The sequence below is a fragment of the Pteropus medius genome, unplaced genomic scaffold, assembly GCF_902729225.1.
Source record: "Pteropus medius unplaced genomic scaffold, Ma_sr-lr_union100, whole genome shotgun sequence".
Lineage (NCBI taxonomy): Eukaryota > Metazoa > Chordata > Mammalia > Chiroptera > Pteropodidae > Pteropus > Pteropus medius.
The window spans coordinates 1,392,864-1,418,703 of NW_024340700.1; the positions used below are offsets into that span (position 1 = coordinate 1,392,864).

The following is a 25,840-nucleotide window of genomic DNA, read 5'->3' on the forward strand; positions in this document are numbered from 1 at the left end:
ACACATTTAAAGATAATCGAAATAAAGAGCCTAACAACAACAACAACAAAACTAGAGGGACTTTCATCCTGAAACAGGATTTTTAGTGACACTGTAGCCACTTCTGATCATGATCATTGTATAAGCATTGGGTCTTTGTGTAAGAAGTTGTGATTGTTCACTACTATTGTTCCTTCACATTTTATCTTAAAGATGTTTAAATGAAGCAACTGTATCCATATTCATCCACTTTGTCAGTTATAATAAAGTTATTCTCTCTTGATCTTCCTATTATCACACTGTCATGTTTGTGTGTGTGTGTGTGTGTGTGTGTCTGTATGTGTGTGTCTATGTGAATATAGGGAGATGTGCAATTATAACATATGATCTTTATATCCATCTGGCTTCTTTATCCTAAGCAACGGAAATCACCAATACTGTTTAGCAAAACATAACTTGCAGAATTGTTGGAAAGATTTGAAAACCAGGCTCAGGTGGTGAGAGACATCAAGGCCATTCCTAGGTTTCACTGCCTGAATAATCTAGTCAGGGTCCTTTTGCAGACATTGCTGTCACCCCTTCTTCTCCTACCTCCACTGGTACTATTATCTCTGTCATTATCATAATCTTATTTTCTTTATCTCCCCAGTCCTATACTTCAAGTTCTCAAGATTCAGAGCACTAGACCAAAGTCATACACACATGTTCAAATTGCAAAAGAAGGGGAGAAGAAAGATCTTATTTATACTTCCGTGGCAGGAGGCAGGGTACTGCATACCCTCAGTACTAGATACAAGACCAATTACCCAATAATAGAAATGGACGCTGGATGACTGGACAGTCAAGAAATGATAAAGGTCTACTATGTTTTTTAAATACCTTTTTAAAAGAATTATTTCACTCTGCTAGAGTACCAAAACAGAGTTCTATATTTCGACTAAATAGAGGTTCTGATTGGTTTAATAGCTTTTGTTTGCCAGATTTCTCTTCCAAAAGATTATACAAATACATATATTTTCATTCAATAAATTTAAATTCAAGTGCCTTTATACTCTAGCTAGTATTATTCCTGTACTCAGCAATGCTATAGAGATCCCTATAAAAGATATTGAAGTTTCGATGTGAGTACTAAGTTCTATGTAGATACCAAGAAAGAAACAACAAATTCCGTGTGGCAAAGTCAGGAAACACTTTCACAGTACAGGAGATATTGGAACTGGGTCATGAACAACGATAGATGACCATATTAAAAAAGAAAACAAAATTATATGTAGAACAGACAAGATAATGGCATGATAAAGAATTTTCAAAGCACCTGGTTTATTTGTAAACAGTAAGATATTATCAGTACACTGGACACTGAGGAAGGCATGAAAGGAGAAACAGATGAGTTCAGAGAGATAGATGGGGGCCTCATTATAAATGTCCAGATTACCAAGGAGTTTGTTAGCCTATAGGTAACAGGCAATTCACAAAAATCTTTAAACAAGAAAGCGACATAATCAGATTTAATTTTTAGTCACATAATTTCTGTGGCAGTGTGGAAGAAGAATGGAAGTAGAGTCATGCAGGAAGACTGGTTAAGATGCCTTTGCAGTAGATGTATGGTAAGAAGTATATAGAAATATAAATGATAGATGATAGATTAGATAGATAGATAGATAGATAGATAGATAGATAGATAGATAGATAGATAGATAGATGATAGATAGATACATAGATAGATAGATGGAGCTTAACTAAAGAAAAAATTTGGAAGCAGAAATCTTAGAATGGTGAGAAGTAAGACATATGTGTCCTCAAAGTAACTTTTAACATTTCATGGTGTCTGTGGAATAACATTTTATTAATGTTGGTTTACATTCACTTACTTAGTAAGAATGTCAGAAATTTGAGGATAAAGATAACTGTGAATCAGTTACCAATATTTTTGTGGCTGTTCTTAATGAAGTCAGTCAGTAATGAAGATGAGCATGTGAAAGAGTGGATGTTTTGGATTTTTAAAAAAGTTATAATTCACAGCGAAAGGGACTGACTTGTAAGTAGCGGAAGCCAGAAGAGGCTCTTTTTCTTCTCCCAGTAATTCCAGAATCCATTGGAGAAAGCTACAGAAATGTCATTGTCAGGAAATTAAGGCTTCAGTTACATTGAAAATGTTCGAGCACTTTCTTAAAATGGAGAAATTTGGAAATAAATTTTAGGACTTATAAAACTGTGATGGAAGTTGGTCCATGAGTGTGCATAAGTAAAGGAAAAGAAGAACTAGATGGCATAAAACTCAGGAATGATGGAAGAGGTGAAAATAGTTTTCATTTAGAGCAGGAGGGGAGTGAGATAGTGTGGATCTTTAATATTAAAATTAATTCTAATTCATTTGGAATTATAAGAATCGTGTTTGAAAACTAGCTGTGCCACTTAGGTTCCGGGAATTATTTTTTTTATTTGTAAATTTGTAACAAGGCTTCTTTGAACTGAATTCTTTTTGCTTCCAGACAACAACCTTCTAGTTCATTGCCTAAAGAAACATTGCCTGGAGCCTAAGGAACCATTCTGAATAGTGCCACACAGCAGATCACTTACTAATATCGTAGATATATTTGTCTCTAATTCGCTTATCGTTTTTTAAAAGACAACACTTATGTATTAAATATGATCTTAAGTCAAAGTTCTTATGAAATAAAACTTGGAAGAACTGGAAAGCTGTACAAGGAAAATAGAACCACCTGCTTATTGCTTATCTGCAGGTGTCTTGAAGAGACTTCCAGCTGTTTTGTTAATCCAGTGCTTTTTCTGCTTTGTTCTTCTGCTTCTGAATGGGATTGAAAATGTAATTTTCCTTTATCATATCCAAAAAAATTTTTTTTCACATTTGATTTAACAAATGTCAATTTAATATTTTATTGTTACTGACATTTACAATTTATAAAAGCCAACGAGTAAGATAAATCATATACATGTATGTGCATTTTGTATATATATACAGATATATACTTATATATATGTATAATATTTCTACAGATTTTTTTGCCAAATTTTATTTTAAAATTTTTCTGCATGCAGAATGTTGAAAGAATCATACAGTACACACCCATATACTCAGCATCTAGCTTTTAAAATTAGCATCTTGCTGTATTTGCTTTATTATATATCAACCCATCTGTACATAACTAATCTGTCTTAAATTTTGATTCATTGCAAACTTCATGCCTAAGCACATCATCATGAATATCATTAACTAGACTTCAGTAATGGTCTACTTCTTTTTTAAGGTAAAATTTACCTACAGTGAAATGCTCAAGTCCTCACTTGGTGTAACATTTATTCATCAAGTATAATATTCGAGTTTTAACAAATATATACACCTGTATAGTACAAACTCCTATTGGAATATTTGCATCACCCCAGAAATTTACTTTATGCCTCTTCCCAGTCTCTACCCCTAAAGTCAACCTTTTTTTTCTGTGTTATTTTCCCAGTGGATTAGGTTTACCTGATCTAAAAGTTCATATAAATTAATAATAGAGTGTGTACTTTTTTTGGTAAAACTTCTTTTATTTGCCATCATGAGTTTTGGATTCATTTTGTTGTTGCATGTATCAGTATCAGTGTTTATTTTAATGTGGAATAGTATTCCATCGTATGACTATACCACAATTTCTGAATTGATTCTCCCGCTAATGAAAACGTGGGCTGTTTTCACACTTGGCTACTATGAGAAAAGCTTCTATGAACATTCTTATATAGGTCTTTTCATGGACATGTACTGTCATTGCTATTGGATACTTACCCCAAAATGGAATTTTAGAGTCCTGAAGGTAGGTCTAGGCTTAAACTTATTTAATAAAAATGCCTGTTTTCTAAAGTAGTTGTACTAATTTACATCCCTGATAACAATGGAGTAGAGTTCCAGTTGCTCTACAAACTTTAAAACATTTAGTGTTGTCAGTCTTTTTAATATTGAACCACTTAACGTAAAGCATAAGAACCTTGCAAATATATAGGTCCATTTACCAAGATCCCTACTCCCACCATTCCTTTGTTATAATTGTCATATGCATTACATCAACATACATTGAACCCCCCACTCACCACAATGTTATAATTTTTTTTCTTTAAACATTGATATGTATTTAAAGAACTTAGGAAAAAAGTCAATTGATTTATATTTATGTTTACATACACTTTCTTGTTATCTCCAATTTCTGTTAATCCCATGCAATCATTTTTTCTTATTCAAGATAATGCGTTTTTTAGTTCTAGTATTTGTATTTGGTATTTTTTGGTAGCTTTTATTCCTCTGCTAAAATTTCTTATTTGTCTTTTCATTATAAGCCTTTATTGAGTGTATCCTTGATCATAGTTGTAAAACCTGCTTAAAAATTTCTGTGTGCTAATTTCACCATCAGTGCTGGTCTCCATTCACTACTTCTCCCCTAAGAATGAGTGGCATTTTATTGTTTCTTTGTGTGTCTAATATATTACTTTATATTATATTATATTATATTAATTACATTCTGGATGTTGTGAATGATACCTTGTGGAGACTTGGGATTCTGTTTTGTTTTTCCGAATAGTCATTTACTTTCATTTTTGTGTTATATCAGTTGGTTAACTTTTCTGGACTCAGACTCTGAGCTCTTGTTTCACCTGTGGAATACAGCTGTGATCTCTGTTCTAACTCCAGCGGGGGTACTTGGAGTCTACCTACAGCATACATCATCAATGAAAAATTTGGGAAGAGTTTATACATATATTTTAAATCTCCCTTTTTGTGGCTTTCTCCTTTCCAGTATTTTCTTCACATCATAGCACTTGTGGTTGCTCTCAGTTTTGTCCTCTGGTTCTTCAAGTAAGTTTAAAAAAAAAAAAAAGAATAAAACTGTGAGTTTCTATTTGAGTTTTAAGCTACCTTGCATGGCACAGCCTGGGGCACTTCCAATACCTCTCTTCTTCTGAGCATACACATTTCTCCTGCTTTATCTGCTTTGAGTTGTTCTCCAATATCTTAAGATATTTGGGGTTTTAAAAAATATATATTTAGTTCATAATTCATAGCTGTTTTTGGTGAGAAGTTTGATCCAATAGTAGCTACTCCACAATTACTAAAAGTAGAATCTCCATATGCAGAATTTTAAAAATGCTTCTGTCATTTGAAAACCAGAATATGAGATTTCGAGAATGCAGATAATGAAAATCACATAAACTTGTATGAACATACCATAGGATTTGGGAAAGCATGTATAGTATAAAAACATACAAATAAAAACAAAATTTGGTGAATTTTCTGAATATTTACCATATCGTAGCAAAATTTTTATTCTTCATGTGATGTAGACTTAGCCTTTTTCCAGATCATCTGTTTACTAAATGTATATATTACAGAACACAATATATTATTCTCTATATAATATACATATTATAATGTTTAATAAAAATATATAATATATGGAGAATAAATATTATTTGTGTTTTGTTCAACTTTGTTCCTTAAGCTACAAATCCAAATAAATTAATTAGTCTAGCTACTATTCAGAAAAAAAAGTCAATTATAATTGTATGAATAATGATGACTGGCTTTTATGTCATTAACATTACATGGCCTCAAATTGAATTAAGAGGCTACAAGTCAATACTCCACAAAGGTTCATCAGCTATTTGTACTTCATTTATACTTTCAATGTTTATATAGTCTTAACCAAGTAACTCATATTGAATATGACAATAAATATTGCTCTGCTACTTTTGAATAGGAATAAGTAGGTACAGCCTAATAGATTTAACATATAATGAAAATTGGCTGTGATCTATAATACAACCTGCTGAAGATTCAATAAAAGCTCAGATATTGACTGACTCTTCAAAGTGGTCATTAGCAACTAATTGAGAACCTTCCCTGATAAATACGCTTTACCGATTTTTAAAAATAAACAACAAAATAACTGATAAAATTCCAAAAGGCAGCTGTTTTCTGACCACAAAGTGAGACAACTAAATTGCAAAAGTGTTAATTTTGAGTACATGATCAATAAGTATAACAGAAACAAATCAACAGAAAGAATCAAAAAATAATAAATATAAATTTCAGTAATTCCTTTATGAGTAAAAAAATTTTATGCAGCAACAAAGGGATGGGAGCTGGGTAAGTATTTCTCTTATTAAATATGTAAATTGATGACCTTTGCTGATAAGAATAAGTCTGAGTTAAAGAGCTGAGTTCAAATTTTAATTGTCAGTCTCATTCATTCACAACTTTGTGCATACCTTCTCTGAGTTGCACTTTCTTTATTTGTAAAATGGGACTAATAAAATCTACACAATAAGGTTACCGGAGGCTATATCATATTATTTAATGAACATTGAAATAGTCGTTGAATCAATGTTACTTCCATGCCTGTAATTATTTTGTAGCCATGTTATTTTACTCACATATTATTCATTTAATTTTATGGGAAATTGGAATATAATTCAATTCTATATTTTTAGAACATATAATAAACAGTAAAATAGTGTTCATTAGCCATTTTTCCCTTTTTGGCTCTTTCATGATTACTTAGATCTGACAAGCCACAGGCCTGGCCAACTCAGATTAAGTCCCACAGGGATGCACCACAGCAGGAAGTAGGGATTCTTATTCATACCTACAAAACAGAACCCAAGGTCAGGGTCAAGGTTAGACTAGTTAGAAGTGAGGGAGGAGACAAAGATCACAGAGCTAAACTGACAGTGTCCTAGTATAGTTTTAGAGATGGCTCTTGTCTGGGACAATATTTGTGTAAGTAATCTGGCTTTGTTAGAAGGAGCTAGAAGAGGCTTAGCTACCTAAACTCATCCTGCAGGCCAGCAAGATGAGAGGTAAAGTTTGGCCTCTTAAAAACAGGGTTCCCGACATACCTTTCCCTTCTTACTATGTTTTTTACACTATAAATTAAAATTGTGAAAACTTGGGGAAAATCTTACTAAAATTACTAACAGTGACAAATAGGTAGTGGCTTGTGTTTATATATATATGTGACCCATTATGGATACTTTGTGTGTAATCTATATGTATCTTTATCTGTGTCTATATATACATATATACATATATGTATATACATACATACATACGCACACACAAACACACACAATCTCATAATCTAACAGGTTAGAACAATTACAAATTCAAGTACTATCTCAATCACTCAGCATACGTAAGCTATCAGGATAAAGTCTGTACTCATATGCTATTCCCTGTGCCTGGTTATGTTTGCTTTTTCCTTCTTTTCTCTACCAAACAAACTTCTATTTCTCCTTCAAGATTCAGCTCAAGATCACTTCCCATGATAAGCTCATCAAGTGGTATTTTCATTCCCAAATCTTTTATGGTACCTCGAATAATATATGTTCAGCACATATTTGATGAAATAATAGTAATTCTACAGTTAAATGCAAAATGCTAATGCATTACAGAAGAGAAAACTATATAGACAAATCTTATTTATTTAATCATATGTTGTTTACCAACTTAGAGAATAAAATGCCTGAGATAGAGAGATAATGCTCTGGAGACAATCAAATTATTTCTAAATTTGTAACCTGACAAAGTTCACAAAATTTAAGTTGTTTCCAATAAGCCATGTTTACACAGGTAAAACTAAAAAATAAATTAACAAATAACATTTGTATAGTAGTGTACCTTTTATAAACCATTGTACATTTCCTCATGAAATAAAAAATAATTTTTCAAATGGTTAATATTTTTCTGACCAATAATCATATTAGCTGACCTCACATCACATTGACAGAATGTCTCATTAAGTGAGAGCTAAAGCATAGAGATGATGTGGTGGCCTGAGGGAAAAAATTTGTCAGGAATAATGAATGAGATAGTGACTACAATGAAGTAAAAAAATAAGTTCTGAACTCCTGGAAAACACAGAAAAATCAAATACCTATTAGCTGGAGAAAAGCGCAAGACAGGAGGGCTATTGGGTGTGCGCAGGGCACTGGATTGGAATAGCAGAATCAGAGGGATTTAATGAGTGATGATTGAGAGGAGGGAGGGAAAAGAGAGAATATTGTTTGGAGGCAGCTCTTTGGGAGACCATGAGAGAGACCGAGGTGAGCATTGAGGTGTTTCCTATTGTGAATCCATCTACTTCTTTGAAAGTTTGATAGTGATTACAGTAGAGGTTCAAATTATTTAAAATTATTTTTATTTGCTTTACTATTGTTTCTTCATGGCAATTCTAGGGTTAACCAGGACCACAAATTAACACTAAGTTTATGTTTGTAGAGACCGTGCAGTATAGTGATTAAGAGGATAGGCTGGAGCCAGCTTGTTTGCACTCAGATAACAGCTATGCTACTTGCTACCTATCATTCTGGGCATGTTACTGAACATGCTAATAAATTAGGGGTAATAGTAGTGTGTAGCTCATATGGATGTTGTGTGTAGCAAATTAGTCCAGGCAGATGTAGAATGTTAGAACAATCTCTGACAGAATAGTACCTGGCGCTTTATAAACATTCACTAATGCTAGATACAATTATGATTATTATTATTATCAATATTATTGTTATTCAGAAGATGCACCAGAACTTTTATGACGCCAATATTTATAATTCATTTTAAAAATATAATGAGTGTTTACACTATACCCAGCATGTGTTAAATTTTGAAGATGAAGGAGAAAACGCTTATGAACTCAAAACTCTAGGGATCTCAGGAAAACATCAGGACTTAAGATTTAGTCAGTAAAGAACTTTTTGTTGGAGATTAAATCAATATAGACCTACTTGGCACATATATAGAACAGAGACCACCTAGATGCTCAGCATGTTTCTTACCTAAATTGAGTCAAATTATTTATAATCTCAAATGTACTTTCTCCAAAATGAGTTTTTCAGTTAGAGAGTAACTTCTGATAAGTGACTTTACTATATGGTCATTGAAAAAGAGGTCTACTAAATATAAATATTAGACATGTATGAAACAGAGTTGACAGAAAGTCATAGAAAATAAAGAGCCTGAGTCGGCCTCTCCTGTGGAATGAAAGACCCCGCAGTCCCGCACTGAAACTGGCCTCTGAGGTTGTTTCCGAGCAAGCTACTTTTATTTTATCTAGGAAATAATTTATGTTATATGATCATAGATTACTATGATTACTTGTTTCTGGTAAGATATTGCTGTATAATATGGCGATGTAGTGCAAAAGGAAGTAAAAAATGGTCTTCCAAAATATTTCATCATTTCCTATCTTCTCCAATCTGGATATAAAGGAGTTACAATAAACACTTATGTTAAGTGATAATTGGAGCATAAAAATGACCATGAAAAACATATATGCATAAGTTGTGTGAAAAGTTTTTACATACGAATATAGTTTACTACTAGATATCAAGTAGCTGAAATAGAAGATGGAAGATTCAATAAGACTTTTTCCAGTAACATGAACAGAAGATTTTTTTAAAAGTGTTTGTTAGAGAAAGGACCTTCTTTCCAATTAAGTATTAGAGGTTAATAAATTAAAAAGATATCTCTAGAAAGGAAAAAAATGTTTTCATTTGATACCACATGATATTGATGTATTATACTGAAGTCAGATATTTATCACTGATTATTTCATTTTAATTTATTTAATGCTCTGAAAAATACCCTACCTTAATTTTATTTTAAAATGCAGCAAAATTATACCTCATTGTTTGTTGTCTACACAACTTCATTCGTCCATTTTATTTTTCAGGTTTATTTCCTGCTGTCTTGAATCTTGCTTCTAATGCTCTCATCACCACAAATGCAACATGTGGAGAAAAAGGACCTGAAATGTATTGCAAGTTGGTAGAACATGTGCCTGGGCAGCCCGTGAGGAACCCCCAATGTCGAATTTGCAATCAAAACAGCAGCAATCCATATCGTATGTATTTTAATATGTGTTCATTTATAGTCCTGGGCAGGATTTGTAATTGAGAGATTTGAAGCCGATTTGCATTAAAGTCAAAGCACTTATGATCTCCAAATTTCCTGGAACTTTTCCTCCTCTGTGAGATTCTTTACCATCCTTCTCCATCACTTGACAGACATTACTGGGGTGCCTTATACATACCAGGTACATACCATGGTTTTCTAGCTGAAGACCTGTGGTGGTCATTAGGTTTACTTCTCAAGAATAATAGTTATTAATTTAGGCTTTAGTCGTTCATTGGTCACTTACGTGCCAGGTACTGTGCTGGGGATCCAACAGGAATAAGGTGTGGTCCCTGCTTCTACTAATAAAGAAATGGGCAAAAAGCATACTTTTGACATATAGTGTGGTAAGTACAAAGGAAGGAATTAGCATAAGGGCCTGAGGCACAGAGAGGATGATCACAAATTCAGTCTTGGTATAAATGAAGCCTTGCCAGATGAAGTGCTGTCTAAGCTGAGATCCAAGGACAAGTTTGAGCAGAGCAGGTAAGGAGGAGAGAGAAGGAAGAGAAGAGGAATACCAAGAAGAGAGATCGGAATAAGACAGAAAACTTCACTTGCTCTGGGAAATACAAGTAGTTGGGGATGGCTAGAACCGATATATCAGACTTATTCAATAAGCATTTGAATACCTGCTACTACCAATGCATTGTACTGAAGCATAATGTCAAATCATACAAGCCCTTGACTTAGGGACTTGGAGGGGAAAATAAGAGAAACAGAAAAGTAAATCGAATACTGAGGGAACATCTAGTGATTCCTGAGAGAAAGCAGCTCGTGTACTGAAAAAAATAAGAGTTAGTAAGATGAAAAGGGGAAAAGTGTCATGAAAGAAAAAGCCTACGCAAATCTTGAAAGTAAAAAACAGCATGATATATCCAGAGAACTATAAGTGATTTAGTTTGATGAGTAAAACATTTATATGGAGAAGTGGAGAATGGTGTGAAATGGAGAGATTGTTTTAAAAATATGCACTGAGAATTCATCAAATATATATCGGGAGATTAATAAAGTGGATATTTAATGTCAATGAGGTGAGATAATGGGGATAAAGCTTCACAGTTGTATTGCTATTACAGTTGCTTAGTTTTTGTTTTAAATTGTAAAACATAAAACAAAGAAAGCTTTCTTTCATAATTTACATTTTTCATCTCAAAAGAAAGTTGAGAGGCATGCATTTTTTCTTGCAGCTGGTTAAATGGAATAATACATAGTCCTCTCTCTATTATTTAAATTAGAGATGCTGAGAACAATATGTGTGGAGAACTGGGACTTTTGCGATTAAAATTGCTGGTCTTGTACATGACAGAATTTAGATTTTTAGTGCCCGTCTAAGTCTGACCACCTTCTTGGAACTTTGTCTTGTTACTTCAGTTCCCACTGATGTTTAAAAAAGTAATTAAGAAACCAAAGATGGCAATCATGAGAACTTTTCTTGCCTTTTAATAACTCTAGTTATTTTCTGTGGTGTAGATTGTTATGGTAGGGGGATAAGAGCGGGGAGTGGTGGAACACATCCAATCTGTTAGCTATTCTTGTATAGAATGTGAAGAGCAAAGGATCTGGTTCAGAGCCCTGGGAAAACATCAAAAGCAATAAAATTGAAGTAAACTTCAGAAGATAAAAGACTGATGGACTATAAACTTTGAGTTCATTAAGGAAAAAGATGAAGCTTGATGGGGAGAAACTGTCATTGGTTCAGGAACTGGTTGGTGGCCTTGCTGATTTCCTAAAGAACGTGACAAAGCCTAAAGGCATGGAAGTGATTGGGGGCAGTGGTGGGCAGGTGGTTGGGAGTGAGTAGATGTGTATTTAGGATGAACTAGGAAGAGAGCGACAGTTAAAGTATATAAAATAACATGTGTGTGTCTGTGTGTATGCATATATACATGTACATCTGTGTATATGTGTGTGTGTGTGTGTGTGTGTGTGTGTATATAAATATATAAATATATATATATTTATATATATATATATATATATAAATATGTGTATAAACAAATACATACAGTTCCTGCCTACAAGTAAAATATTAGGGTAAACATGGCTTCGATGTAGATGTAGAAAGCAATTAAATGAATATTCAAAACAATAAACTCAGGGCTCTAACTTGTGGTACATACTATAAATGATGTAAAATTTCTAAGAAGAAAAACATCAGCGGGAACTGAAATAACAAGAGAAAATTTCAAGGAGGTGGTCAGATTTATATCGACACTAAAAAGCTAAATTACCTGAGATAATAGGGGAAGGCATTCTAGAAAAGGAGAAAAAGGAGGAAATGTGAGTGGTCCTAAGAGACAGGATGGAGGGCAGATGCAATGATTGGGGTGGGAAAAAAATTGAGTGGAATAAAAATCTAGCAATAATAAATATATTTTGGTAAAAGTTGGATTAACAGATGACAAAATTCCACAAATTCAGAGAACAGCTAGAATAAAACAGCTAGAAGGTCTGTATGTAATTACCATACAAAGAAAAGGAAACTCTAACTTTCTGTTAGTAGACTGTGCTTCCCAATTAAAAACTAGCAATTTGAAAGGTTTCTTTCATCATGATTTCCTCACCAGTTTTCCGATGCAGTTAGCTTTGGATTGGCTTGTGTAGCTATCCCTGTTAAGGATAAGTTTCTGTCTCCTTTGAAATAAGGGAAGTATGCCAACAATTAATCCGTTTTTGCAAATTAATTATGATTAAACTTTTATAATGGGGATTATGGTTCATTGTTTATTCATCTCCCAGTCTTCCTTTCTGTGAATAATTCTCATATCAATTTGACCTGCGGTGGAAGATATCAACATTTCCAATTAGACAGCTCCTCTCACAATTACTTAAGAGCCATGAATTTAATTTTGAAATATGGTTGTGTGTCTGTGTGTTTATATCACATATTAAATCCACAACTGTAAAGAAGGTGCAAGATGTTTAGGTAATGTTTGCTGTGATATTTATTTTTCTTCAGAAGCAATACCAGTAATATTTCATTTATAGGTTCTGAGTCCTAATGGGCCAATTTCAGCACCCACTCACATCACCAAGGGCATTTATTTGATATTTAGTTATGCTTCTTATATTTGTCATCATTATAAAGACCTGACACCTTCAACAGAACAAGTTAACTAGCATTAATTATTTAATCTATTCAGCAATTTTATTTCTCATTAATGAGATAGGATACCTCGTCTCAGTGGACTGCTGTGATAAGACAGTAGAAAACAAAGTCCATGTTTAGATGAATTAAATAATTTACCAATAAAAGTCAATTTTTTTTCTGTCCTATAACTCATATTACCATAAGCATCTCATTAGTACACATGACTGGATTACTAAATTATGTAGGCAAATCAAGAGTCCATGGTTGTTCTTCATAGTGATATGGTTTGTTCATTTTTCGAAGTATTCCTTCAATTTACAAAAAAAGGACTGTGTTCTAATCTACAAGGTTATTGTTAGGTCATTCATTTGAAACATCTTCCCAGAGAATTAGTTCTATAAAAGTTCTCAAGACTGAAACCCATAGACATCCGTCATTCATGAAGGAGAGTAGCAGGGAAGCTAACCACCACTTTGTTTACATTTCTGTGGGAAAATATGCTGACTTCCAAGTGAGAGGTTAGGAAGTTAAGTACCCTTCATGCAGCCTTGGGAATAGAAATAGGAACATCCCACAACTTCCACGCCTGCCATTCTCACCCATGCATGAGCTGGGCTTGTTTAGAAGAGGAGAAAAGCAACAGAATTTGTGGGAAATGAGAAGCACAAGGACCAATGACTGAGAACCAAAATAAAACAAGGGCATAGGCAGCCCTGAGGTAATGGCTGATGTTATGAGATGCATGGAACTCAGTTGGAGGAGATGAGGAAACTGTGAGATTTGAAGATTGTAAGAAGGAAGGAAGTGTGAGAGGACTGTGGGGTAAGGGGACAGTGATTGTCCACATACCTTCTACTTTCTATCTTCAATCTCCCTTTTATTCTCACAAAAAGTCCTGTTCTCATCTATCTTGAGCAAAGGCAAGGAAAGATCCATGTTTTGTTGGCAGGATGCAGTTTCGCATGCCATTCTTTCTTTGCTTGCCATTATTGTCCAGACTCCTCCACTGAGTTAGTGATTATGAGGACAGGCAAATAAATGATGGATTGGAGGTTTCGAGTATATTTCATTATTTTAAATAGTGGCAGAAAGTTGGCAAGTTAAGAACTGACTGCAAAAAGCCTCATAGGATGGATTTGACAGCGTTTTTTATTAAAACCAGATACATAGTGGATTGCCCAAGTATTGGTAATAATGAATGTGTCAAAAGGACAAATCTTCAAGTACCTTTAAACCACAATTCAGAATTTTGTTTCCGTTAACAAAGTTGATGGCATACTAGAGCCGCCTCAACAGTAGATGTTTTCTTCTTTGAATGATTGACACATCAATTAGATTTCAATATTATTTCTTCACACTTAATTTCTGTGGTTATCATTAAAGTTGCCCATTTTAGTTGATGGCCAGACTGCCAAGCTACTTATTCTCTTATAGCCTAAGTGTTTAACCATTTTGTACTACCTTGTGGCATGCTATGAAAAAGTTAGCATTAAATAAATTCTGTTGAATATGAGAATTGCTCTCTCTTTATATTATTTTAATGTTTGATAGTCACATGATGATAGTTTTGTGTTAGTTTTACTTTTTTTCTTTAAATAAACAGTTATATATTTATTATATGATCTTTTCTCCTCCTTTCACATGCTACTGCTGATTCAATAGAGAGACATCCAATTACAAATGCTATTGATGGAAAGAACACTTGGTGGCAGAGTCCCAGTATTAAAAATGGAATTGAATACCATTATGTGACCATTACACTGGATTTACAGCAGGTAAATGCCTCTTTTTTGTGTGTTTGTTTTTAATCATTTCTCACTTTGAAATTGTATCTTGGATTTGCTATTTGCGTAATTCTTGGGTGAAAAGATACTCCTTCTTATCACCCTCCATTATTTTCTTGATACAATGAACAAAGGGACCTATTCATTTAGTATGCTGTTATATTAAACTATTTGGCATTTATTTCTAAGGCACAACTAAAATGAATTCACAGAAAGAGTTTATTGCTGAATTAAGAGCTGATTCTATTTTGACTAAGGAGAGTCAATGAGGAAAATACAGATCAACAAAATTTTACATAGAGAAAATATAATAGTGCTATTTTTAAGTTTTCCTCATGGTATGTGTCCTGAAAGGTTGTTGGATAAGAAGGATTTGGAGAAAATTGCCCCTTATTACTAAGAGTTGAGCAAGCTGTGACATTGATTATTAAATTAAACCCGGGCCACTAAATGAGGTAATAATCCTTATAGTTGTATAAAATTAATGTTGAAACTTAAGAGTTTGTGTTGCATAGGACTAGGTGCCTTCTACACTTAATTTCTTTCTTTTTTTTTTGTTCTCAATATTCAGGTCAGGCTCACACTATTAATCAAGACTCCCTATCATCCCAACTCTTTTAGGCTTGCAAATAGCATGGAATCTGGAAAAATGTTCCCATAGTTTTCTGCTGTTCTAAATTCAAAAGCTTATTTAATTGACTGAAGCCTGAGACTGGAGGCATTGAAGTTAGACTTCACTAACTCAGCCTGTTTTTCTCTCACTCTCTGGAATCATCATAGGAAAGATTCTTAGCCACTTCTCTCTGGCCCAGTGGAGATATTGCGGCAGAATTTGGGGTTAGGGAAGAGGAAATGGCCAAGATAGTTACTGACAGAAACTGTACACTATACAGGTTATGTTTCCATAGGTGGCTATGGTAGAGGGGAGCACCAGCCAGTGGGGGCTAGCCACCATCTCAGAGGACCAGATAAGCACCAGGCATTTCCAAAATGGATAATGTTTGTAATCACTATAGGAGTACAAACTTCCGCTTTAGGGTTTGAGACCACTTTTCCAGGGTGCACACATTCAGGAACTGCAAAGAGCTGGCTGGTGGGTCTCATGGCAGACCCTTTTCCCACCCATCTGGAACTCCTTAGGACCTGAGCAACTAGGTAGCAGCACCTAGGGCTTAGTGCTTCAGCTAAATCAGCAACTAACATGGATTCATTTCCATCCATGCTAGCAGCTGACTGTCAGCCTTGAGTTAAAGATATTTCTCAGGAAGTCTCAGAGCACTATCAGGAAATGGCAGGTCAAACTACCACACTGATCAATCATGCTTTAGGTCAGTGAAATCTTGCACATGAATTCCCTGCAAATTCTATCCTCAAAATGGACTTCATTTCTCTCCCGATAGTCATAGCAGTTCTCCCCCTTTATATAGTCATTGAAAGTTGGCCTTCCCAATCAGGAGTGAATCTGTTGTCTATTGCCTCAGGTCCTTTTCTGGGAAAGGGAAACAATAAATAGGGATGGTTAATTGCTCTAGTTTATTCTCTACCTATTCTTTTAGATTGCATATGGAGCCAGAGGTTCAATTATTGATATAATTTGCACAAATCACTTATATTACTCTTTGAGCTCAACCACAATGGTGCATGGTACAATAGATGGTACAATCACAAGTTTTTACTGAATCATTTCTATCTATCATACCTACCTATCATTATTAATTCAAGAGGTCAAAGACTTCACCTGAAATGGTCATTTTTTCAATGACCATTTATAATTTTCTTAGTTTGCTTTGTATCCCCACTCATCCCACATGATATCTCAGGAATATGGTGGATTTGTTCTTGCTGCTTCAAATTAGTATAATGGCCTTAAGATGAGTGAATACTGAAGACATCTTTCTGGTATAGTTCAGTCTTCATAAAAAGTAGCAGGATTCTGTTTATAAAACAGGTCTACCTAACTCCAAAGTCTAGAATATACCCAGTGGAAGTAGTACTGTGATATGACCTCATATGCTCCTCAATGCCAGGATGATGCCCATTTATGTCTTTACATCAGCCCTCCCCTACTTCCTGTAAATCAACTCACTCCATGTTCAGGAAAAGGGGAACACAATCTATAAAATAAAATAAATCTTATTTCTACTTGACTCAGATTTTAAATTAGTCAGTGATTTAATGATGTTAAAAGTAAAGCAGGTTTGTTATCAGGTTTTATAATGGAATTCCTCAGAAAGGAAGGAGCTTTAGATCTTTTTTTGACCTTAGATTTTGGAATAGCAAACTATGGAACAGTGTCACAAAACTTACTCAGCTAAAGTGTAAAGCTGCAGGAACATATAATTTAATGCATTAGCAACAGAGAAAATGTGGACATCCTTATTTTTTCATTTACTTCTCACAATAAGCTTATGAGGCAGCTAGTATTATTATCCTTATTTAATAGTCGAAGACCACTGAACTTAGAAAAGCTAAGTGACTTGGCCTTTTTAACAAAGTTTATTGTGGGCAGGGCTCGAATTTCAACCTGAGTAGTCTGAATTCAGACCCCAAACTATACCAGTAATTCCTAAACTGGAATCTGAAGACCTAGACTGGGGAGTTCATGAGAATTTTTGGTATATAAATTCAAGAGATCAATACTATGAGTTTAAGAAATGCCACACTACAGTCTCTTGGTTTCAATGGGAGAATATAGCCAACATCTGTTTTGTTGCAAAATAGGGGAGTAGATCTCTCATTTTCTTGCACATTTTAGTATGCTTCTAAAATAGCATACTAGTCTTTTCTACTTACAGCATGAAGGATTAATAATTATTTGGCATAATATGAACTATTATCCAACTGGGAGTCGAGGGCAGAAGTTTTGCAATGAATAGGTAAATATCACTAAATGTTTGTCATTAATGCAGTAAGAGGTTTGACCATTTATTAGTTCTCCTATATATTTTGAGAAGTATGAATTTTAACAAGTGACAATTTATCTTTTGTTATTGATAGATACACAGCTCCTCCATATTTTAATTATAAATAACCACCACTGGATTTTCTCTATTAGATCATTACAGATTACACTAGGACATTTCCTTAACATTTTAACATTCAAAATGAGTGCTAGAAAGCTATAACAAGTTATTGAGAAGAAAGTAGCTACCTATTTTATAAACTGATTTCTTTAAGATTTTTATTACTAAAGGATTATTCATTTTTCCCAATTGTATTATTTATTCACAGCATACATATCTTGAGCAAATGATTTAATCATGCTGTGCCCCAACTACTAGATTAGCAAAATAAATCTTATAATATCATGGCAAGAAATTTGAAATAATAAAAATAGCAATATAACTAAATTCCATCTGGCAATTATAGCTTTTGTTATGTTGTAGTATAGGCATAAAATTGTAGTTTAACTCTTCCAGTTATGTATATGCAAAAACCCAGTCTGATAGCAAAGAAAATATGCATCAATTTATAAGACAATAATAGGGACTTGGAGGTTAACAGAGTGTCCAAAACATTCCATTTTAGTTCTCTTCCAACTGGATTTTCACCACAATATGTATTATGATATCTGATCCAATTTTATGCCTTTTTAAATCTTGTCATTTTCTCAGGCCTGCCCTTCAATTTATTTAGGAAGAAAGCTGATTGGTAAATGGGGTAAAGCATAGAGGGGCAGCTTTTCAATAGACTTTGTTAATATATATTGATGTTATATTTTTTCTCTGTGATGCAGGTATGGCATAAATTAGATATATTCATATGTATTCATTCCCTTCATTGCAACAAACAATTCTCTTTTCTTCCTAATTTTTCCCCAAAACCAAAAATGTGTTTATCAAGATTGTCTTGCTGTTTCAGAGATTAATTTCCACATATTCTTGACCAGTAAATATTTTATTTACTGACCTTATAGAAACATATTTAGTGAGATAGGTTAACAATTTTAAATGGGAATTATGTTTTGGAAGGATGTTGTCTTAGCATTTCTATGCAAATATTATGATACTTTTAGAATCTATATGAATAGTATGGAAGCATTTTTTTCTAGAGCCTTGAACCACTAATGTAATGATAGAATCCTCTGTAATAGTAAAGCATGAAATACATTGAGGTATTTCAATGTATTATAATTTTTATATGTCCAAAATTTATTTTGTCTAAACATAGTAAGGATAATCAAATTTTCAATCTTGAAGAAAAATTATTATTTTCTTATATCACCTTTCTTCTTACTTATTCTCATTGAAAACATCTGTTGTATAGTTTAGAGAGCAAAATTAGCTTTACCTATTGAATAATGAAAAAATTGAGATTGATGCAATTCATAATTATTCAACAGGTATAAAGGAGTATAAACAATATCCCTACATTTAATACCTCGCTATCTAAAGAAGGAGAGAAGACATACACGTGCACTGTATTAAAAAGCCACACAAGACTGAAATAGTCCCAGTTAAATATGTTTTTATTCAACAGATTCTATTTGATGTAAGGATTTCCTTTTTGGAGACATCTTTATTAAGGCCTTAACCCATGGCATGGTGATTAGATGTTTATTTTCCTATAGTCCCATTAGATTGTGAACTCTTAAAGTCAGAGGTCTTTGATTATTTATATTTATCATGATGCTCAGCATTTAGCAGGAACTCAGCAGATTTGATGAAAGAATGGTGCATGGCTACTCTTCAAAACATTAAATATTTTCATTGGTACTAATTGGGTGACTGCTAAATTGATGAATCCAAAATTAACTATAGAGGAGATTATAATCTATACATTAAAAATGTCCTGTATGGATGCATCTTGTTTAGTATAGCAGAATATAATTGAAATCATATTTTTTTTACCTTCTTTAATTTTTTTTTTGTTTGTTTTATGATCATTAATTCAATGTCACAGATAGGATCAGTAGTTAATTCAAAAATGTATTCTCCCTCTAAATGAATCTGTGCTGACCTTTTAATCATTAATAAAGGTGGCAACCAGCCTTAGTGTCTACATTGTACAGAACATTAGTTCTAATTATCTTCCCTTCTGTCTACTTTTAATACTGTAGTCACATTGATCTTAGTACAAAATCAGATTACATCACTCCTTCTACCAAAACTCTCTAATGGCTTTCCAATACTCAGCGGGACAAGCACAATGACACAAAGAATTACAGGATCTGAACCTCCACTGTCTTTCATCTTTGACTTCATCTCCCCTCTTCAGTTGCCCAACTGGCTACCTCATTGGCTCATGAAGGCCTCTATTCCTACTGTTCCTGCCTCAAGGCCTTTGTACTTGCTGTTCCTTCTGTCTGGAATTATTTTCCCCAATTTTCATGAAGCCTTTTCTTCACTTCCTTTGGGTTTTTTTTCAAGTGTCACCATAGCAAGGACCTCCCTGATAATCTTATTTAAAATTGTAAACCCCTGCCTACTTCCTAATCTACTTCCCATAAGCTATATTGCTAATTTGCACTGTATATTTTGCTATTTATGTTAAATGTTGTTTACCTTGCTTTTCTAAATGCAATTTTCATGAGCGTGGAGATACTTGTCTTTTTTTAATTGCCACATTCTAAGCACTTAGAGTAGTGCCCAGCATATAAGAGACATTGGATAAATTTATGTTAAATGAATAAGTGATTGAATAAATGAACAATACAAAACATCAATCCATAATGTAAGACTCTTATTAAAGCTAAGAATTAAACAAAAAGTGAAATAATCTCACATTGTGTTTGTGATAAAATATGCTATGCATTTTTTAATTTATGAATTTTTCTTTAAGACTCAGATTAAATAACACAAAGTAAATTTTCTCACTAGTTCTTTCCTAAACATGTTGTAAACTTGGGTTATGTTTGTCCCTCTCTGTGTGACTTTACTACATTTATAGCTTTATTTGGGAAAAACGGGTTTTAATCAATTTATATCCCCTTTTGAAACAAAGAAGTCTAGGACTGTAGTTTCTTTTAACTGATATTTTGTAATTTCCTAGTGGAAAAACAATAGATGTAAAAAAGCGGGGAAAGGCCACTATGATGCTGTTTAAACAAGAGTGTAGACTTAGGATATTATGTATTTTGATATAAAATGCTGATTAATTCTAACAACATTATGAACATGTAAACATTTTGGACATGTAGATTCTATTTCAAATAGTGTCAAGATGATTGCCCTAGAAGATAATGCTTAAAACCAGGACATAAATTAGAGAATTGTTATTTAAAAACAGAAATAACAGTACAAAGAAAGATCTATTAAGAATCTGTGGAGAAAGACCCGTTAATGTTTTTATATCATACTACTTCTGTTATGGAAAATCTGAACAGCACTACCTAAAAAAGACAAAATGTGAGCTATTTTTGACAACTCTCTGATGGCTTCCACACATAAAACACAACTGTGTTTCATTATATAGTTGGAATATTGTGTATTCTCCCATTTTATCCTCGGAGTCTAATTTACTTATTATATATGTAATTGTATAACTTGTATATTCTATACACAATAGAATAGAGTTTATTATTTCTAGAGTTGACAATGTATATAAGTTATTCAATATCATATGTGTTTTACTTTGTAGATAATACACATTTTCAATATTACCCTGAGTCTCTAAAATACAAAAATGGCCAAAGGATGAGGATGAGGCTGAGAAAGGAGGAGATATAATTTTGCATAGGTTTCATTTCCTAACCTATCACTTATCAGTTTATTTACCTTATATAAATTGTCCCATTTTTATGTTCTTCAATTTGGTCATATGTAAAATGGAGCTAATAGTATCACTTCTTTATTAAGAAGATTATTATAAAAGTACAGTGATGTAATGTAGGCAAATAGCCTAGTACACTGTTCCACATTAGTTGATACTTCTAGATAACCCATATGTCACAGAAGAAATTAGAATGTGTTAGAAAATATTTTTAAATAAATGATAATTAAAAATGCAACATATCAAACTTTTTGTTGTTTATTCTCACTTGATTTCACTGTGGTCAGTATTCTTTCAATTCTTTGAGATTCAATTTTTGAAATTTGTTTTCATCCGACAGATAGTGACTTTTGTGCATTGGGAAAAATGAGGATTCTATAGTTGCTGGCTACAGTGTTATAAAAAGTCAGTGGATTATGTATGTGTTTGTTTATATATATTAAGGCTATTTTATTAGGGACATATGGATTTAGAATGGAGCTGTATTAACCTTTTTAAAATACTATCGCTAGCAATAATTCTATCTTTCAAGTTTACTTTCACGACTTCACTAGATTCCTTTATGCTAATGTTTGCATAATACAGCTTTTTCCATTTTATTTGATGTCTTTATATTTAAAGAGTATCTTTTGTAATCAGTCTGTAACAAAATTTATTTAGTCAGTTGGACAATCATCGTCTTTAAATTGGATATTTAATTCATTTATATTTAATATTACCAGTGATATTTGGGTTCAAAGTGCTATATTCTCATTCGTTTTCTATTTGTCTTTTGTTAATTTTTTTTCTTGGCTTTCTTTCTTTTGCATATTAAAGATTTTTTCTATTTATCCATTTTTTCTTTTATTAACTTGTATTCCATGTAGTCTTTTTCACTTGTACTAATTACCACAAATATTATAGCATACATCCTCGATGATCAGAACTTGATATAAATTGGTATTTAAATTATTTCCCAGACAAGTCAAAGACTTTAAAACACTTTACATCTATACTCTCCACCTATGCCACCCCTTGCCCATGTAGATTTTATCCTATAGTTCTGATGTGATTAATTCTATGTTTATATTAAGCTCCATAGAAAGTAATTGTTACCATTACAAACATGTGATTTTATTTATTTATTTATTTATTTATTTATTTATTTTTAATGACAGAGTTTGCTGGTAACAAATTCTTTTTTTCTTGAAAATTTTTTCTGTTATTTTTTATTCATATTTTTCATAAGGAATATGTTGTTTGGATGTTATTTTCTTTCAGCTCTTTAAAGATTTCATACCATTATTGCCTAGCCTTCAATATGTCTACTGTGAAGTCAGTCAAAGTTTTGATCACTTTTCCTTTGAAAGTAAGGTATCTTTTTTCCTGTGTCTCCTTTTAAGATTTTTCTTTGTCTTTGGTGTTCAAGGATTCTCTACAGTGTGTCTAGGAGTGATTTTATTTGTCTAAACACTGGTTGGAGTTCAAAAGCTTCTGGATTCTATGGATTGATGTCTTTACTGGTTTTAGAAAATTCCCCAGCCAATAGTTCTTCAAATGTTGTTCCTGTCCATTCTCTTCTGTTTTTGGGACTCCACTTATATGTATGTTAGACTTTTCATCATGTCCATCATGTATTCCATGCTTTTCTTTATTTTCCTCTATTTTCCCCTCTCTTCTCAAGGTTTCTTTATTACACACATTTTATGGTGACCTATTTTTTAATACACTGATCTGTCTGTTAGATCTAATCTTTATTAAAACACATTTACTGAATCTTTAATTTCAGTAATTCTATTTTTTAGTTCTAGAATTTCTATTTAATACTTTAAAAAATAGATTCCAGACAACTTCTTCATTTAGTCATCTGGAGCATATTAAGCAAAGTTATTTTTGTTAACTATATGTCTGATAACTAACATTTGAAACATCTGTCAGTCTGTTTCTATTCCCTTTTCTTCCTTTCTTGGTTTTACTGATTCATGGAAAGTTTAGTAGTATTTTTATTAATAATGTCTTAAATGCATTTATTTTTATTCTGCCAAGAGTCAGCCTTTATTCAATTAGCTGTTTAGATGTTTTGTGGCTTGGTAGGGGGATGCCGATGGCTGTTTCTCATTTGCCCTTACATCTAGGGGTAGACCTTAAGGGCTCCCAACTAAAAGCCGTTCCTTTCCTTTGTGGTTGACTCTGAATTCATAGTTTGTCTCCTCAACTTTGTGAGACTTCCCACAGCTCTGCTTAGCTTCTTACCTCTTTTGAGCTAATTTCTGCATGGTGTTTATCTTCTGGCTTTGTCACCACTTAATGTGGTAAATCTCTTAAAAGCAAAAGCTGAGTTGAAAGTAGTGCTAATTTCTCTATGGCTCAAGGCCCCTCTCCTCATGGCCCTGAACTCTAATGTTCATCTTCTCAACTTGTGAGATTAATGAAAGCTCTAGAATGTCACTTTTTCTGCATGCCTCTATTCACCTCTCGGCAAATCAGTGAATACCCTGAGAGGAAAATAACCAGCTCTTCCTGATCTGTAACCCTTTAATCAAGTTTAGGTGTTTTGCTTGTTCTCTGATACCTTAAATGGATGTTTTTAGTATTTTATTCAGCATTTGTAGTTCTTGTCTTTGAGAGAAAATAGAAAATATGTATTTTTTCATAGTTTTAAAAACAAAAAATCAGAGCATATTTTCTGATAAGATTTCTTTTGGTTTTTGTGTGTGTGTGTGTGTGTGAGTTTAAGTAGTATGAATTATTGATTCAACAATACAATACTAATTATTTAGATATTTTGATGGTTAGGAAGAAAGCAAGAAATAATATTTAAAATTAGAATTATCCTGGACAAGCTGAGATGCATGAAATTGTCAACTAAAGTAATCCAAAACAAAGTAGGTCTTAAGCAGGAAATACCAGTCCTCTTATGGTATCTGCCCTGAATAATACATAAATAAAATTATTTAACAGTAGTACATTTGAAAAATGTAGATTGAGCAGGCACTGTTCTAAGCCTTTAAGTCTGGACATGAGGATACACAAGTTCTTGTTTTTCAGATTTCACATTCTAACTGGGTAGATAGGGTTGCTGTGGAGAGAAAAGGGGCATAGAAAATTAAGTATATAATTTAGAATAGCGAAAATGTCATGGAAAAAAACAAAACAGGATAATACGAAAGTAATAAAAAGCTACTGTATGTGTATGTTTTACCTATAATTTTGAGAAAGTGACATTTGAGCTGAGAATTTAATAACAGAAAGTGCCAATTACAGAAAAAGCTGAGCAAAGTTTATACCAGACAGGAACAAACTTGGTGTGCTGGAAAATGGGAGGAAGGCCAATGTGTCTGGAACATAGTGGTAAAGAACAAAGGCTGTAGGAGATAATGTCAGGAAGGTATCCAGGTAGACTTATATCATATGGGAAATAGTCATGATAAGGAGTTAGATTTAATTCTGAGTGTAGTAAAAGAACTACAATGGGATTTAAGCAAGGAGTAATATGATTTCATTTGTTTTGTTAGAAATATTGCCTTGCCTGCTAAATGGAGAAGGTGAAACAGAGTGAAAACTAGGAGGCAGTTAAGAAACCGTTGCTATATTTGAGCCAAGAGATGATGACTTAGACTAGGGTGGTAGTAGCAGAAATGGATAGAAGTGGTAGGTTAAGATTTACTGTGGTGAATATGAATAGATGTGATGATGAAATAGATGTAGAAGGTGAGGCAAAAATGTTGACTTCTAGGATTTTACCCTGAAAAATTTTATTTTACTGAGATAGTATAGACTGAAGGAGGAGCAGGATGGAGATACTGGGTGGTACTTAAAGGCTCTCCTTTAACATGTTATATTTGAAATGATTGTTAATCATCTAAGTGAAAATATTAAAGAGACAATTGGATTTATGAATCTGGAGTTTATGGGAAAGTTTAGAGCTAGTGATATGAATTTGTATATCATTGGCAAAGAGGGTGTTTTTAACACTAAAGCCCTGTTTATGGTCACCTAGAAAGAAAGTATAGAGTTAAAAGTTCCTAAAATTAAATTTTAGGCACTTCAAACAGAAGAGAGGAAGGTAAAATTGTAGAAGCCAAAATAAAATATATCAAGAAAGAGGGAGTGGTCTACTGTGGCAATGCAGCTTCTGAGAGGGACATATTAAACCACACAGATATTGGAAATGTCAGAATATAAAAACCTACTAAATTTCAGTGAGTGACATTTTCAGACTGATAACTTTACTGAAATATTGGTATTTAGCCAATAATAATATCATTAGGACCTTGTTTGTGTGTGTGTGTGTGTGTGTGTGAGAGAGAGAGAGACAGAGAGAGAGAGAGAGAGAGAGAGACAGAGAGA

The 25,840-nt window shown here is 33.2% G+C and overlaps 1 protein-coding gene across 1 annotated transcript in view; it reads left to right on the forward strand.

Annotated features, from left to right (window-relative positions):
• Positions 1-25,840, forward strand: part of LOC120617489 (laminin subunit alpha-2-like) — a 230,348-nt gene that overhangs the window by 117,770 nt on the left and 86,738 nt on the right. The window contains exons 2-3 of the mRNA XM_039881118.1: positions 9,702-9,872; positions 14,679-14,791. Coding sequence (XP_039737052.1) covers positions 9,702-9,872; positions 14,679-14,791 — 284 coding nt within the window. The remainder of the gene's footprint in view (positions 1-9,701; positions 9,873-14,678; positions 14,792-25,840) is intronic.